The 17,897-nt window shown below is 47.3% G+C and overlaps 2 protein-coding genes across 3 annotated transcripts; one reads left to right on the top strand and one right to left on the bottom strand.

Moving 5' to 3' along the window:
- Nucleotides 1-40: 40 nt before the first annotated feature.
- On the bottom strand, nt 41-13,216 carry LOC116720109 (dynein regulatory complex subunit 4-like). Its single transcript, XM_032563191.1, is given in 12 exon segments — nt 41-278; nt 354-419; nt 9,500-9,709; nt 9,814-9,900; nt 9,984-10,151; nt 10,292-10,497; nt 10,562-10,616; nt 10,685-10,906; nt 10,909-11,160; nt 11,835-11,936; nt 12,085-12,132; nt 12,441-13,216. Coding segments are annotated over 11 exon segments (1,530 nt in total). The 5' UTR covers nt 12,088-12,132; nt 12,441-13,216; the 3' UTR covers nt 41-119.
- On the top strand, nt 13,210-16,878 carry LOC116720111 (BTB/POZ domain-containing protein 3). 2 transcript variants are annotated; one of them, XM_032563193.1, is made up of 4 exons: nt 13,210-13,364; nt 14,338-14,428; nt 14,771-14,889; nt 14,958-16,878. In XM_032563193.1, exons 1-4 carry the CDS (start codon nt 13,210-13,212, stop codon nt 15,988-15,990), a joined length of 1,398 nt encoding a protein of 465 aa, XP_032419084.1. In that variant the 3' UTR covers nt 15,991-16,878. The 2 variants fall into 2 exon arrangements, with proteins under 2 accessions (XP_032419084.1, XP_032419085.1); XM_032563194.1 differs by lacking the exon at nt 13,210-13,364 and adding an exon at nt 13,371-13,497.
- The last annotated feature ends 1,019 nt before the right edge of the window (nt 16,879-17,897 follow it).

Genomic DNA, 17,897 nt, shown 5'->3' with positions numbered 1-17,897 from the left:
GTTCCGGTTGTTTTGACAGTCGGATCAGGAAGCAGAAAAGTTTCCAACCAAACTCATTTTAATTTAATAATAATGCCACTGCTTTTCATGTCAAACTGAATAAAAACTGAAATGTCACTTTATTTGGAAACATCCTTCTGGTGCCGGTCCAGTTGGGCTTTCAGATCCGGTCGGACTTCCTCCAGAACCTTCTGGGTGGCTTTAAAGGGAAACTGGAACGGCAAGATGCCGGCAGCCTCCAGGTCGCCCTTCAGGCTGCGCAGCAGCTGATCGTATTCCTGCAGGACGGACAAGTGGGACGTCAGAGACAAGCGGGACGTCAGAGACAAGCGGGAAGCTGCAGGTACACTGACCTGGGCGCCCTGGTCCAGGTCCAGCTGCAGAGCCTCCATGGCGGTCCGTTTGGACTCCAGGATCTCCTGGAAACAGGAAACAGGTTTCAGACTCAGATAATCCCAGAAGAACCGGAGTCACTCCTTCACTTCCTGAAAGCTGCTAGTTCGCATCAGAACCTGGAATTAGGCCATTCTGCTAGCTTATGTAGCAACATGCTAACTAGCTTCTAGCAATGTTAGCTTAAAGTTTTACTCCATGTTTTCTGAGGAGGAGTTTCTCAACTATTATGGACCTGGTGGCGACTCTGTGATGTCATCAGTTCAGTTGCTAAGCTAACACTCTGTGATGTCATCAGCTAGGTTGTTGCTAAGCTAACGAACTCCTTGCTGCTGTGCCTCCAACATTCCAGAGAAACCAGCAGTGTTGTATAAAGTACTGAAATCTCAGAGTCAAGTAAAAGTATAAGTACCTCTCCAAAATATGACTTTGGTAAAAGTCCAAGTCACTGACTGAAATGTTACTTGAGTTAAAGTCTTAAAGTATCTGAAACTTCTTGTACTTAAGTATGGAAATTACTGTAAAAATGGATGTACTCAAGTAATGTAATGAAAAGTACAAGTAAAAAGTAAAACAAGGCAAATGCAGTTTGAATGACATTTTTTATATTTTGGTAAACTTGTCAAATACACTTAAAATAATGTACCCAACCAAGTGCAGGCAAAATTAAACCTGCTAATAGATATACCTGCAGGCATCATTTAGTTAAGAAAATTAGGTGCTTTACCTATAGCACAAGGTTAACTTAACCTGCTTTACAACTGAACCAGCTTCTTAGTAAACCCTCCAGGACAGAAAATACAAAGTTTTTGTAAGCCTCAAGTTTTCCCTTCAAGTAAGGTCAGTGCTGAAAATGAGAAAAATAAATAGTACAGAAAATGCGGCCAACATGAAGAAAAAGATCTGTTACGATTACTCTACTTCACAAATCAGTGAATCAGTCAATGCTACAGTCAGTAGGTGGTGCACACAACTGGTCATTATGCAAAAGAAAAAAAGAATTGGGAGGGAAATGCAGCTTATTGGCATCTGTAAACCTGGTTTTGAACTTGCATGCCTTTCCTATATTCGTTAAATTTAGTCTAAATTGCTATCGCTATGGCTTCTGTCCCCCCTTGAACAGAGGAGTCTAGGTAGCCTGCTACAGTCAACATTAAGCCTAAGCTAAATACACCACGTATGGAACTGAAACAATGCCAAACAAAGTTCATTTATGGTTGTACAAAAGACTGTTAATTATTTGTTTTCAGCACTCTAGTTTAGGTTTTCTTCGTCAAAGTATTTTAGGTGCAGTATTTTATTTCAGCCACTGGGTGGCTTCATGTTCATATTTGGTACAGCTTGTTTATGGATCTGAGTAGAGTGTTACGGTTCTCAAGGCTGACTCCGTTCATAACCTCTTTCTATTGTGTGCGTCCATTGAATGAACCACACACACACACACACGCCACACACACACCTGTGCCCTTATATGTATAGCTGAACCTCCAGAGCTAATTAAAACCAAGTAAAGCTCAATTCTGGACTTGGACATTCTCTTCTTTCACTAACTCACCTGAACATATATATCAGCTGTTCTAACCCGACACCCTGGAGTGATTGTTCATCCACAACTGAACCAGCTACAGTCTTCATTACAATTTTGGTCCTTCGAGCCGGATTAAGCAACCACTACAGTCAATATGTCAAGGCCACATGAGAGACATTGGAGAGATGTAAACCTCCCACAGAGATCGAGGCATGTACCATCATATCTCCAGAATTATGAGGTCAGCTATACACCAAGGCACCACATTACTGAGGAGGAGCAGCCATCTTCATCTGAAATGCGCAGATATCTTCAAAGCATGAGAGAGGAAAGCGACCAACTACGCAGAGAGGTCCAGCGTCTTACAGATATAATCCAACAATCTCCTGGACAGGCATCAAAACCTCAGTCACAGTCCAAGTGTAGAGAAGAGGACACATCTACTACACCAGCACCTACTAGTAAGCCGACGCCATATAGTGGCCACACAGGCCAACGTCAGGCAGTAAGTGCCCCCTCGGTGATTAATGATGTTCCTCCAACTCCACAAAGCCACCGACGTGACCCCATTGAGGACCTGGATCGCTGTCTGCAGGAAGTGGGATTACTCAGCAAAGATGACATTTCTCCTGTAACATCTCGAAGCTCATCTCCCTTCTCCCAAGCCAAGCCTATGGATTTCAATACTGATGATTGTATGGAACCAGAGTCATCACATCAAAGAGAGTGTAAATCACACCGTAAAGCTTGTGATAAATCATGTGATAGCAAAAGGCTACATTTTAAGGCAGCATCCAACTCTGATGTCAAGTATTATCCCAACTATGAGGATGATTACGACCGCTATAATGAGCCCTATCACCATGATGACAGATCTCACCATTATTATGGAGTCTCTCCATTCAAGTCAAGTCACCCAGACCACGGTGACGAATATGGCCCAATGAGGCCCAACCGACCAAGTAGTCCAAGCGCTCGCCATGATAGCCGCTACTATGGAGCAGAGAGGAGACAATCTTCTGATTACAGGGATCACCATGATGATTACCATGCAACACTCTATGAATGTGACAGAGAGAGAAGTCGGGGAGGCAGATACTCATCTGACCACCAACGTTCCCCCCATCTAGATCCTTCCTTTGGTAAATCCTCAGCGCTAGAGTATTATCATGGTCCCAAACCGACTATCCCTTACTTCAAGTCCGAGGACCCTCGTGAGTTTGCCAGATTGAAACTAGCCCTCGACAACTTACTCCCATATGACGCTCCAGAGCATTTTAAGTTTCAAATACTCATAGATCATCTCAAATGTGAAGAGGCGCTACTTATAGCCGACTCATACAGTAACAGTCCACTCCCATTTACGGACACTATAAGAGCGCTCACTGAGATGTATGGTCAACCGCAGCAGCTGGCGCTGAAGAGGATTTCTGATTTAATGGATGGACCTAATATCAGACCTGGGGACATTAAAGCATTTAAGTCTTTTGCCCTTCAAGTTCGAGCCTTAGTAGGAATGCTGCAGCAACTTGGAAGCCAAGGATGGACAGAACTGAGATGTGCATCACATGTCTCTCGTCTCCTAGTGAAGTTGCCACACGACCTAAGAGCACACTTTCATAGATTTGTGAACCCTGTTCATACTCCAGTTCCAACCCTGCTTGATCTGGCTGACTGGCTTGAGTACGAAGTACGAGTTCAAGTTAGTGGTGATCAATACAGCAGTACCTCCAATAGAGAGAGACAAGCTCCACCCAAGAGCCGACATCCTGACTACAAGTCACAAAGATCTACAGCGATTCTACTTGGCAGTCAGTCTCCTCAGTCAAAGATGAAATCAGATAGGACTCCAGCTATGAGAGAGATCTCTCAGGACAAACCAAAGAAATACTGTCCCTTCTGCGATACAGAGCTTCATTATTTGAACCAGTGCAGCAACTTCAAAATCCTGTCAGTAGAGCAGAGGACAGAGTGGATTAAAGCAAACAGACGATGCTGGCGCTGTGGTCGGGAACATCAGGCTGCCAGGTGCAATCTCAAAGCCAAGTGCAAACAATGTGAAAGGAAGCATTTGGATATCCTGCACGAGGTTAACACCAGCCAAATAAGCACAGCACCTGTCGAACCTCAACCACCTCAGCCGAGCACATGCCTAGTGAGTTCTGTTTCAGAGACACTGTACGTTGATCGGCCAGTTAGAAGCAACCAAGTGTTACTCAAGTTGTGCCGTGTCATACTCCAGAGCGGTCCAAAGGTACTAGAGACCTACGCAATACTGGATGATGGATCAGAGCGCACAATACTCCTACATGATGCTGCTCTTAGCCTGGGCCTTCAAGGGAAGCCTGAAGATCTCACACTTCGTACCGTCCGGCAAGAAGTCTGCACTATTAACGGTGCCACTGTCTCCTTCTCAGTTGCTCCAGCTTCACAGCCTAGTAAGTCATACCAGGTCAACAAAGCTTTCACGGCCAAACAGTTAAACTTAGCCTGCCATACCTACCCAGTTGAAGTTCTGCAGGAAAAGTATCGCCATCTCAGAGACATTCCGCTGCCATCTATTAAAGGTGCCCAGCCATTGCTGCTGATAGGGTCAGATTACCCACATCTAGTTACGCCAGTGGAACCAGTACGTCTCGGTCCACCAGGTGGACCTGCAGCAGTTCGTACGAGGTTAGGATGGACTTTACAAGGCCCCACAAGTCTGTTATGCCATCAACTGTCTCCACAACAGTGCCTCTTCACTAAGTGCAATCCACCGGAAGCAGAGCTTCTAAGTCATGTGGAAAAGTTGTGGCAGCTAGATACGCTGCCATACAGGAGTGAACGGTTGATTACCAGGTCAAGAGAAGATTTGGAGGCAGTCCGCATACTGGAAGATAAGACCACCAGAGTAATGGTCGATGGTGTGAACAGGTATGCGACACCATTGTTATGGAAACGGGACTTCCCACCCCTCCTTTCACCTAAAGAAGCTGTCTTACCACAGCTGCGTGGGACAGAGAAACGGCTAGTAAAAGACCCGGAGAAAGCCACCATTTACTCTAGAGAAATCCACAAGCTCATTGATGCTGGTTACGTCAAAGCCATAACCCCAACTAAGGCAAAGGAGAGCAACTATTCATGGTTCATTCCACACCACATTGTTCAACACAATGGGAAGTACAGAATAGTCTTCAATTGCTCCTTCATCTTTAATGAGCAGAGCATCAATGATCACCTTCTTCCTGGGCCCACACTTGGAGCCAGTCTTCTGGGAGTCCTCCTTAGGTTCCGAGAGCACCCCGTGGCTATCAGCAGTGATGTGAAGGGAATGTTTCATCAGGTACGCCTATTGGATGAGGATAAACCCTTCCTTCGTTTCCTGTGGAGAGATGTTAAAGTGGACCAGGAACCTACTATCTATGAGTGGCAAGTGCTCCCTTTTGGTACAACGTGCAGTCCATGTTGCGCCACCTTTGCATTACAAAGTCATGTCCAAAAACACACTGCACCAGAGGAGGATGCCCGCCAATCAGTAGAACGTTGTTTCTATGTTGATAACTGTTTGCAGAGTCTTCAGTCAGAGAACCAGGCCAAGCAGCTGGTGAATCGACTGCACACAGTACTCATGGAAGGTGGATTTGAGCTCAGAGAATGGGCCAGCAATGTTCCTGCTGTCATCAAACACCTACCCAAAGAATTAAGGTCAGAAAGCAGCACACTTTGGTTCACACAACAAACAGCTAACCCTCAAGAACGTACACTTGGACTGTTGTGGCAGTGTAAGTCAGACACACTCTGCTATAAGCAGCACAACCGTGACTGTCTTGAACCAACTATGCGCAACATCTATCGTCTTCTTGCCCAACAATACGATCCTCTGGGATACATTATTCCATATACGACCAGAGCTAAGATCATTGTACAGCGACTTTGGGACAAGAAGAGAGGTTGGGATGATCCCAATCTCCCTGAAGATCTGCTCCAAGCTTGGAAGTCATGGGAGGAAGAGCTTCCCCAGTTGTCCCAGATCGCTTTACCCAGATGTTACACTGACCACAACACAGATCGTAGTACCATCAGTCAGACCATCCATGTGTTTTGTGACGCATCTGAACGTGCTTATGGATCAGTGGCGTACCTGCGTAGTGATAACGGGGATGGAAAGATACAAGTTGCATTCTTAGCTGCCAGATCCAGAGTTGCCCCAAAGAAGCAACTATCGATACCTCGACTCGAGTTATGTGGTGCTCTAACTGGAGCACAGTTAGCTTCAGTGCTGCTGAAAGAACTCACCATCAAGATCCAAAAAGTGGTATACTGGACTAATTCCACCACCGTACTCAACTGGCTCAAATCCAATTCCTGCAGATATAAAGTGTTTGTAGGTACAAGGGTTGCAGAGATACAGGAATTATCAGGTATCAAATCCTGGCATTACATTGATTCTGCCTCCAACCCAGCAGATGATATCACCAGAGGGAAAACATTAGCCCAACTGACTGAAAAAAGTCGTTGGACTCATGGACCATCCTTCCTCCTGCAAGCATCTGACCAGTGGCCTGAATCACCAACTGACCACTTTATCGAGGAAACAGAGGAGTTGAGGAGCCCAGTATTCTGTGGTCTAACTAGCTCACCCCAACCGACTCTTCCTGACATGCAGCAGTTTAACACCTTTCAAGAGCTACTAGAAGCAACTGCAAGAGTACTCGATGGGGCGGCCAGTGACAAGTCTCCCACTGCTGATGACTATCACAAGGCTGAGTTAGCCCTTTTCAGACAGGCTCAGATGGAGAACTTCCCAGAAGAAATGACGTTACTCAAATCGGGAAAAGCTCTTCCATCTACCAGTAGAGTGCTCACACTCGCCCCTGAATATGATCAGACCTCAGGTCTAATCCGTGTTGGAGGTAGGCTCCGCCGATGTGAAAGCCTAGGTCCGGATGTGCTCCATCCCATTCTACTGTCGTCCTCTCACCCTGTCTCCAAACTCCTGATCCAACATTATGACAAACAGCTGAACCACCCTGGAGCAGAGCGTGTTTTTGCTGAGCTGCGACGAAAATACTGGCTACTTAGAGGGAGAGAAGCCATCAGGAAGCACCAGCATAACTGTGTGGACTGCAGGAAATGGCGAGGCAGCCCTCAAGTCCCAAGGATGGCAGATCTTCCACCCTCCAGTTTGAGGCTTTTCAAACCGCCTTTCTATTCCACAGGGGTGGACTGCTTTGGTCCGATGATGGTAAAGGTGGGACGACGCAACGAAAAGAGGTGGGGAATCCTGTATAAGTGTCTTACCACCCAAGCTGTCCATCTAGACATCCTCCCAAATATGGACACAGATTCCTTCCTAATGTCACTCAGACGTTTTATATCTCGAAGAGGAAAGCCCCATGAGATCCTTTCAGACCAGGGAACTAATTTCAAAGGAGGAGATAAAGAACTTCAAGAAGCCTTCGGTGCCCTGGAACACTCAGTGAAGGACCAACTTGCTGCTCAACAGATTCGCTTCCGCTTTAATCCCCCGAATGCTCCGCATTTTGGTGGGTCTTGGGAGCGAGAGGTTAGATCAGTAAAGAACGCCCTCCGGATTGTTCTTGGAGTTCAGTCAGTGCCAGAGGAGGTGTTGAGAACAGTCCTTATCGAAATAGAAGGTATTCTCAACTCCAGGCCGTTGGGCTATGTTTCATCTGATCTGGCCGATCCAGATCCAATCACGCCCAACTGCTTGTTGATGGGGCGGCCGGACTCCTCCCTTCCACAAGTGGTCTATCCCGAGTCTGAACTTTTAAGTCGAAAAAGGTGGCGACATTCTCAGGTTTTAACAGATCACTTCTGGAAGCATTACATCCGCCACTTTCTTCCAACATTACAAGCCAGACAGAAATGGCAAACAGAAAAGGATGACATCACTGTAGGCACTATAGTGCTTATTGTTGACCAGCAGATACCTAGAGCCCTCTGGCAAGTAGGAACAGTGACAAGAGTCATACCTGGAGCAGATGGACGCGTGAGGACAGCTGTGGTTCAAGTTAAAGGCAGGACCTTCACTCGGCCAGTTGTTCGCCTCATAAAGTTGCCAGCTCTACCTCCAGATGATTAAGACACCTAGTGGTCAAATTTGAGTATCAAATTTGGGGGCGGCTGTACAAAAGACTGTTAATTATTTGTTTTCAGCACTCTAGTTTAGGTTTTCTTCGTCAAAGTATTTTAGGTGCAGTATTTTATTTCAGCCACTGGGTGGCTTCATGTTCATATTTGTTACAGCTTGTTTATGGATCTGAGTAGAGTGTTACGGTTCTCAAGGCTGACTCCGTTCATAACCTCTTTCTATTGTGTGCGTCCATTGAATGAACCACACACACACACACACGCCACACACACACCTGTGCCCTTATATGTATAGCTGAACCTCCAGAGCTAATTAAAACCAAGTAAAGCTCAATTCTGGACTTGGACATTCTCTTCTTTCACTAACTCACCTGAACATATATATCAGCTGTTCTAACCCGACACCCTGGAGTGATTGTTCATCCACAACTGAACCAGCTACAGTCTTCATTACAATGGTCAAGATTTCACAATACAGTAGTGCCTAGTGACCAAGCTATAGTTACTGAAGCAGGAGGATTATAACCATTTCATAAGAAGTTACCTCGATGTGTTTCTTCAAGTTGGACGGGGAGTTTTTGTAAGAAAGAATTTCCACATCTTCGGGCAGGAATAACATAAACTGCATGCGGTACGACGAATCTTTAACACCCACGAAAGAGTGTATTGTGTTTAAATAAGGCCATGGGCTCTCATCACCAGCTGGTGGTTCCCCTGGAGCCGTGTCCGACGTAGTTGCAGTCGTTGTGGTCTCCGTCTCCTCCTCCATGTGGCTGCTGCTGATTGCGAGACTTGCTTTGTGTTTAATGGGAGAAGCGAAACAGGTGTATCCTATTGGTGGTGATGAACCAGCCCAGGCAAGTAGGCTACCGACTTTGTTCGGTAGCCTACTTGCTACTTGCTAATCAGTAGGTGGGGTCAAAACACTTTGTTTCTCTCTCTCGCTTTTTTGTAACGAGTAACTAAACCACACATTGAAAATGTATCAGAGTAAAAGTACGCAATTAAGTTCGGAAATATAGTGAAGTAAAAGTGAAAGTTATCAAAAATTTTCATACTCGAGGAAAGTGTGAAGTACTCCAAAATATACTTAAGTAAAGTAGCGAAGTATTTTTACTTCGTTACTATACAACACTGGAAACCAGAATGATGAGTTCAGTGCGGAGGATGAAGATTTCTCTTCTTCCAGACCTTCTCCTCTCCTGCAGGGCGGATTCTAACTTTGTGTTCACAGGAAGCTGAAGAAGCGCTGCTGCCGTGTTTGGAGGCTGCAGACAGGAAGTACTGAGAGTAGAAATACTTCAGCGTGTTTTTGCGCCAGTAAAAGTAAAATCTCAGGCAGCTGACTGAACAACCGTCTGGTTTCCCTTCAGGATGAATCAGCTGTTCCTGAGTTAAACTCCTCCAGGTGTTTCTGCTCCTGATCAGAACCTGTGGAGAAGTTCCGGTGCCGCCCAGCGGAGCGGCCCTCCGGCCTCTTACCTGCAGCTTGTGGGCGGCGTTGCTGCGCGCCGTGGGCTCCACGCTGCAGACAGACAGCGCGGCGCTCAGCTGCGCCTCCTTCTTCTCCAGAGTCTGGCTCAGCGCCTCCATCTTTCTCTGCAGCAGGATCTTCTTCAGGCCGCTCCTCTGCTGGACGTCCAGGATGCTCTGAGTCTGCCTCCTCAGCAGCTCGTCACGCTCCTGCTGCACCTGCAGGGAACACCTGGAGGAGTCAGCAGGGAGGAGCAGGAGGAAGAGGAAGGAGCAGGATGGAGGAGGAAGAGCAAGGAGCAGGAGGAAGGAAGGAGGTTTACCTTGTGGAAGGCCTGCAGCAGCAGCTCGTGTTCCACCGTCAGGTCTCTGAGCTCCTGATCAACCAGCTTCTGCTGAGCTCGGTACTCCTGCTCACACACCATCATCATCATCATCATCATCAGCACCATCAGCGCTGAGCAACTTCCAGGTGTTGGCTCCGCCCCCTTACCTCCATCCTCTGCTTGGAGTGCTGGTGCTCCTGTAGCCGTCTGTGCAGCTCCGGCAGCTTCTGCTGGACCTCCTGCAGCGTCGTCTTCAGACGCTGGTTCTCCTGCTGAGCTGCTGAGATCTTCTTCTCCCACCGCAGCTTCTGGTTCTGCAGCTTCTTCAGCTCGCCCTGGAACAGAGAGGGAGGGCTCAGGGGATCCAGAGGGATCTACTCCAGGGGACCTAGTGGGATCTACTCCAGGGGATCCAGAGGGATCTACTAAAGAGGAGCGCCCGGCACTGGAGGCGGCGTTGCGATTGTTCATCTACCTTCCAGGTGTGCTGCTCGTAGTGCTTTGTATCCAGGTATTCCTCAAACGTCCCTTCCGTCCGTTCTCTCCTGCTGTCGTGTTCCTTGTTCAGAGACACCAGGTGACATTTCCTGAAGGTGTCGATCTCCGTCAGAGCGTTCATCAGCTTCCTCTGGAACATCTCTGCCAGGGACCGCGTGGTGACCAGCTTCTGCACCTCCAGCACTGAACAGGAGCGATGAGGAAGACCAGGAAGGAAACCCGGGAGGAAGCACCGAGCTGCACTCACCTTGCATCCGGCGCTCAAACTCGCCGCCGAGCCTCATCAGCTCCCTCTGGTGGTTCTGGGAAGGAAGAGCAGAATGAGACGGAAGCCAAAGCTTGAAGCAGCAGCAGAGGATCGTCTCCTCACCAGCTTCAGCATCTTGATGGAGCTGTGCTCCTGGAGCCTCTTCTCCTTGTTGTCCATCTGCAGATCCCGGAGCTGCCGCCGCAGATCCAGCTCCAAGTCCGTGTTCTGCTTCTGCTGCAGCGAGCGGGACGTGACGGCGTCCGTCTTCACCTCAGAGACGGCGTTGTGCTGCTCGGTCAGGACGTGCTTCATCTTCTGCTTGTAGACCTGAAAACCCGACACCGAGTCAGGATCGGACCAGGAGAACAGCAGGACCAGTGGATCGGTGGAAGACTCACAGTCATCTCCTCTCGGTGTTGCTCGTCGACCTCTGACCTCTCTGCAGTCGTACTCCTCAGCTCGACCTCGGACTCCTCCAGGTTCTTCTTGGTCGTCTCCCAGACGGTCTGGGTCTTGTTCCGCTCCAGCTGGAAGAGGCTCTTCTCCTTCCTCACCGTTTCCAGCTCCTCCTGGATGCGGAGGGCGAAATCCCACAACTGCAACACATCGCAGAATCAGGGCGGGATTAACCAGGGAACTGCAGAGGAATTAATCTGTCAAACCGACCCGGTTCATTCAAACCGACCCGGTTATAAATGGAAAAATAAGTAAGTTACTTTAAGTTTGGGCCTTCAGCCAATCAGCACCAAGGAAAGCGAATGGATCGGCTGCTTCGCAAATGCCAGCCAATAGCGTGTCAGATGTCATCAGGGTTAGAACCAGGAAATAATCAGATTTTCATCAAACAGTCTGGAGCTCCACAGACAGAGTCCACTGTATGGTTTTAGGAAGAGATAAACTATTATCTGACTTTAGTGGCAACTCATTTCAAACATGTGTCTGAAAACAGGAAACATTTACTGCTTTGAATAATGAGACTGCTGCTGTCTCATTATAATGTAACTTTATAACATTATGGATAAAGTTGGGTCACGGCAGAGCGCTGCATCCCTGGCGCTCATTTATTTAACAAAACTGCGGTTGAAATTCCTCGCAGGAAGCTTCATCATGTTCTGTAGTTCTACCAGAATTAAGTTTTAAATTTTAGCTCCTGCAGTTCCTCCACCATCTAACAGTAACATGTATGTTCTGCCGGTTTGTACCGGTTCCATCAGGTCCAAACTCTGGGTAAACATCAGCTAGCCTTGTTAGCATCAGCAGGAAGTGCTACCTGATCCTTGGACATGTCTTGTATGGGCGCAGAGTCCAACAGCATGAAGGGGTTCACCTTCCCGGCTTTCCCCTTTTTGCCCTTTTTGCCTTTCTTTGGAGGCTGAAGAAGGAAAACACGATTTGAGCTCCTGATGCTAAGCTAACATGCTAACAGGACATAATTCAGAATCTAACAGTTAATAAATTATGCTCCTAATACTACTGAACATTATGATGTAGTTACCAGTAAAGTGTAAACATTTTCTCACCATTGTGGCTCACTAATCCGCTTCTCCCAGCAGATGAAAATATAAAAACTGTGGATTTGATGGGAAACGCAAGTTTAACTGTTTCTGTTGAAACAAACCAGAATGTGCTGCCATGGCAACGGGATTACAGGTCCAAAGACATTTAAAACATGCAGCATTTACTGTACAGTACTCTGAAATACAACCAAAACGGGACATATTTAGAAAAATGTCGTTATTATAAAGTCTTACAGTTATGTAGAGAAAATACATTTAGTTCAGTGGATTTGATTGTTTTCCTATAATCTCATAATTACAGCATATTGCTTGTATTTTGTGTTATTCTGTGGTTGAATCTCTTACAGTGTAAGACTTACACTGTCATCTGTTGGGGCAGCAGCATCAGAACCGGGGATTTGAAAAGGCTGGTTCTGTTCTGGTCCTGGTTCTGTTCTGGTCCTGGTTCTGTTCTGGTTCTGGTTCTTTTCGGGGGACGACGTAAAGGGGGAAAGACTTTGACTATCCTCTTCATGAGATTGTATTGGAAAAACAGAGCGTCTTCAGTCAGAGGCTTCTTCAGAGTCACTGTAATACAGACTGCTGCAGCAGATCTTTCCTGGCAACAGCCATCAGCATCGGCAATAACGTTTTGAAGAATCTGAATTAATGAGCTACAACAAGGTTTGATTTTCATTTGGGTTCAATAAAGTTTGTTTGAATTAGAATTTTGAGTTTGGATTTATTTTTTATGGAGCCTCCAGTGCGCTGTACTCCAGTAGGGGGCAGTAAAGAAGAGTTGGTCTCTGATTGGTTGGAGTTGATGCGACGTAAACAAAAGCTGAGCCCAAACTCTGCTCGGCCGCTGATGGAGGTTTTAGGTTAGAGGTCAAAGGTTAAAGGTTAAGAAATGTTGGTCCTTCGGGGAGCCTCTGCCCCGCTGCTTTAGCTCCGGTTCCCGCGGTCCACGTCGTGTTTTAGGCTCCACTGCTGGGAGGCTAATGTGGCTTAAGCTAGCTCAGAGCTAAAGTCCGGTAGCTTGTAAATGGAGTTCGGTTCGGTTCGGGAACTGATCCAAGTTTAAACAGCGGTTGAGTTCGGGCCCCGGAGCCGCCATGAGCCGTTCCCCGGTGTGACTGAAGGGGGAGGATGGCAGCAGAGCTGTTCCCCGCCAAGAAGCTGGTGTCTTCGGCCTCAAGCAGCAGCAGCTCCGCCGCCTCGCTCCAGCAGCAGAACCTGAGCAACAACAACCCGGCCCCGGGCGGCTGCAGCTGGCAGGGCCTGTACCCCACCATCCGGGAGAGGTGAGAGCGGCCCGGCTCCCAGGCAGCCTGGGCTCCGGGTCCATTTATCAGGACTAGATAAAGTCATCCGGTCGGTACCGGCTCCCAGGTCGGTCCTGGTCCATCCAGAACCGAAGTGACTCCAGTTCACCAGGTCAGAAAGTCATCAAAATTTAGTCTAGTTTATATGGAACTCCAAATTGCTCAAAATGTAATGAACAAAACATTAGAAAACAAATAAATGGTGAAATAACTGAAGTTTTATTCATTATTATGAAATGTTTTTCATTCTCTTTTATTTGTAAAGTTTTGACCTGCAGATAAATAGTTCTGTCACAGTAACGATTTGTCTGGATGATCAAATGTCCTAATTGAAGTTATTGCAGTTTGTTTTAATTCATCGTAGCTGCAGCCGCATTTCTCTACAGGAAGATGAAATGTGATAAATGGTTATGATTCATGTGAAGAGGAGATGAGCTGGAAAATCTAATTTTATCATTTTAAAATCAAAACAAAGTTAATGTGGAGTTGAAATTTCAGACTTCTACATTAGTAATTAACATTAATAAATATGAACGACATTCCATTATTTACAGTAAACTGCAAAAATGTGAGGCGACATTTTGACTTCATGTCCGTTTAATATTCTGTCTGGAACCTGCTGCTTGTTTTCACCTGAAATTAAAATTTTCTTTAAATCTCAGATTTTTATTTTATACTGATTCTAGAAATAATAAACAGAGAGGAGAACCTCCTTCTACTAACTAACTAACTAACTAACTAACTAACTAACTAACCAACTAACCAACCAGGCCGAAAGACGTCTTGAGCTGCAGTTTTCTGGACTTTAATTGAATTTAGCTGTAATTCGATTAAAATAAAAACCTTAAACTAAGTACAGTTAAAAAGTAGAGATGAATGGAAAGAAACTGTTTGTTTGTTTCCTTCGTTTCTGTGAAACGTCGTCAGTTTTGGTTCATATTTCTGTCTGCAGGAATTCAGTCATGTTCAACAACGAGATGATGGCTGACGTTCACTTCGTGGTCGGACCGCCGGGCGGGACCCAGAGGGTTCCTGGACACAAGGTAGAGTCCTGACAGCTTCTAGAACAAACTCTCTAGAGATAGATGTACAGAAACAGATCTGCTCTCCTAGATCTCATATTTAATGTTTGGGGTATTTAAGCAGCTTCTTCATCAGAGGAGCTCGTCTTCGTGAAGTTTGGCTTTAAACCAGAATTATTATTATTATTATTGTTATTATTATTATTATTATTATTATTATTATTCTATTACAGCCGTTTCCTGTAGGTGGCGACTCGTTATGACTAAAGCAGAATGTTTTAGAAACCAGGTTCTGTTGGCTGGTGCTAGCGGTCCAGTTTGGGGCTTCTGACCCGGTTCCGGTTCTGCTGTTCCTCTCGGCAGTACGTCCTGGCCGTGGGCAGCTCCGTGTTCCACGCCATGTTTTACGGCGAGCTGGCCGAGGACACGGAGGAGATCCGGATCCCGGACGTGGAGCCACCGTCCTTCCTGGCCATGCTGAAGTAGGTCGGGCAGTCCGTTCGGACCTCAGAACCAGAACCGGTTTGCTCACCCGGCCTCTCCTCCGCAGGTACATCTACTGCGACGAGATCGACCTGTGCGCCGACACGGTGCTCGCCACCCTCTACGCCGCCAAGAAGTACATCGTGCCTCACCTGGCGCGGGCCTGCGTCAACTTCCTGGAGACGAGCCTGAGCGCCAAGAACGCCTGCGTGCTTCTGTCGCAGAGCTGCCTGTTCGAGGAGCCGGACCTGACGCAGCGCTGCTGGGAGGTCATCGACGCGCAGGCCGAGCTGGCGCTGCGCTCCGAGGGGTTCTGCGACATCGACGCGCAGACGCTGGAGAGCATCCTGCGGCGGGAGACGCTCAACGCCAAGGAGATGGTCGTGTTCGAGGCGGCGCTGAGCTGGGCCGAGGCCGAGTGCCAGCGCCGCGACCTGCCGCCCTCCATCGACAACAAGCGGCTGGTGCTGGGCAAGGCCATCTACCTGATCCGCATCCCCGCCATGGCGCTGGAGGACTTTGCCAACGGCGCGGCGCAGTCCGGCGTGCTGACGCTCAACGAGACCAATAACATCTTCCTGTGGTTCACGGCGTCCCGCAAGCCGGAGCTACTGTTCTGCTCCAAGCCGCGGAAGGGCCTGGCGCCGCAGTGCTGCCACCGCTTCCAGTCCTGCGCCTACCGCAGCAACCAGTGGCGCTATCGCGGCCGCTGCGACAGCATCCAGTTCGCCGTGGACCGCCGCGTCTTCATCGCCGGCTTCGGCCTGTACGGCTCCAGCTGCGGCTCGGCCGAGTACAGCGCCAAGATGGAGCTGAAGCGGCAGGGCGTGCCCATGGCGCAACGCGTCATCAAGTTCTTCTCCGACGGCTCCAGCAGCACCTTCCCGGTCTGGTTCGACTACCCGGTCCAGATCGAGCCCGACACCTTCTACACGGCCAGCGTGGTTCTGGACGGCAACGAGCTCAGCTACTTCGGCCAGGAGGGAATGACGGAGGTCCAGAGCGGAAAGGTCACCTTCCAGTTCCAGTGCTCCTCCGACAGCACCAACGGGACCGGGGTCCAGGGCGGCCAGATCCCAGAACTTATCTTCTACGCCTGATCCGGGCCGAGTCGGGTCGCAGCGGGAAGCCGGGGGACTACTTCCGGTGGCGGATGAATACACTAACGGTCTGATCCCTGAGTGACGCGCCGCCCTGAGACAAAATGGAGTCAAACTTTTGCTCCATATTTTCATTTGTTTGTGCCGCGATTATTTTAGACATCAGGAAAGTTTCCAGAGGTCATGAAAGGTCAACCAGCCCCCCTCCCTCCCCCCGTAACGTTTGTGCTTTGAGATGTTGATGACCTTTGACCTCTGGACCTTCTATTATCTTCTAATGATAAAGATAAAGTTTTGCTGCACAGACGTTTGACACCATTTATAGATTATTGATTATTAATCTCTGAAGGCGGTTCTGGACTGAAGGAAGGTCGGAGAAGCAGAACCCGACCGGATCTCTCCATCGGACCTCCTAGTGCCTTAATGACGTGTAGATCCGGTTCTGCTGAGCCGGGTCAGAACTGTTTCCGGGTTTATTTCAGATGGACGACATTCAGATCCGCATTGATCCGCGGGTCGTTTCAGTCGGTTCTGACCCGTTGTTTAGAAGAAAACGGTTCTGATCTGCTGAGTTCTGGTTCACCTCCAGAACCAGAGCTGGTCCACTTCCTGGTCTCAGAGGAGCAGTTTCTGTTGGGATCAGGTCAGAACCTCAGCTGGATCGGACCGGACCACTGCAACCAGGCCATGGTTCTGATCGTGCTGCAGCTCCTCCGTTTGTTGCCTTAGTGAGGCTGCTGAGTGTGGCGCAGTTCCTGCTGCAGCCTGAAGGTGGCGCTGTTGCTGTTACCTGCAGGTGTGGAAGCGGAACCGCTTCACGCTCATGAGGTTCTGGATGAGGTTCTGTCATCGTTTGGACCCGAAGCTCGTTGCTTTTTCTTCATTTAATCACCTGAAAATCAACCTGGAAACGAGTTGAACTGAGTTCAGACTTTCCTTTAGTTTCCTGTCTGTTTTCTACCAGGTTTCAGTTTTTCTGTTTTTAGTTTTTGTGTTTTTAGTTTTTCTGTTTTTAGTTTTTGTGTTTTTAGTTTTGTGTTTTTAGTTTTTCTGTTTTTAGTTTTGTGTTTTTAGTTTTTGTGTTTTTAGTTTTTCTGTTTTTAGTTTTTCTGTTTTTAGTTTTTCTGTTTTTAGTTTTTGTGTTTTTAGTTTTTCTGTTTTTAGTTTTGTGTTTTTAGTTTTTCTGTTTTTAGTTTTGTGTTTTTAGTTTTTGTGTTTTTAGTTTTTGTGTTTTTAGTTTTTCTGTTTTTAGTTTTTGTGTTTTTAGTTTTTGTGTTTTTAGTTTTTGTGTTTTTAGTTTTGTGCCTCCATCCTGGATGAAACTCGGTGGCCTTATCAAACTCATGTTGTGATGAAATAAAAAGTTTAAAAAGTTTCTGTTTGCTGCGTTTTTCCTGAAGAAAATGTTGCAGAAACTGGAGACATGAAGAATTCAGCAAAGGTTCTGGTTCTGGACCTGAGGTGAATGGGTCCAGCAGTCGGGTCTCTGAAGGTTCTGGAGGATCCAGAAAGCTCATGGATCCGGATCTCTGGACAGAACCAGGAGATTCCTGCGGATCTGACAAGCTGCTGCAGCAAACTGGAAGCTTGTCGGATCCGAGGAGACGCCAAAGTTCTGCCAGATGTTCTGACCGTACAGAACCGGTTCTGTAGACCAACATCCACTTCACTGACCTGGAACTGTGGAGGAAAGTAACTAGTAATTAGTTACTTAGTTAAGGTGTAATTAAGTACCTGTATTTATACGTTTACATGAATATTCTGAGTTTCTAATGTAACAATTATTTTGTTACATTTGAAATAACATTTGATGGGATGAAAACTGCAGGAAACCCTGGAGAAAAATTCATCATTTGCTACCATTTTTATTTCACTTAGAAGTTCTGCTAAAGTTAAAAACAGTTTGA

The sequence above is a fragment of the Xiphophorus hellerii genome, chromosome 5 (assembly GCF_003331165.1).
Source record: "Xiphophorus hellerii strain 12219 chromosome 5, Xiphophorus_hellerii-4.1, whole genome shotgun sequence".
Taxonomy (NCBI): Eukaryota; Metazoa; Chordata; class Actinopteri; order Cyprinodontiformes; family Poeciliidae; genus Xiphophorus; species Xiphophorus hellerii.
Note: the sequence above shows the minus strand (reverse complement) of the source record. Positions and strands in the feature narration are given on the sequence as shown.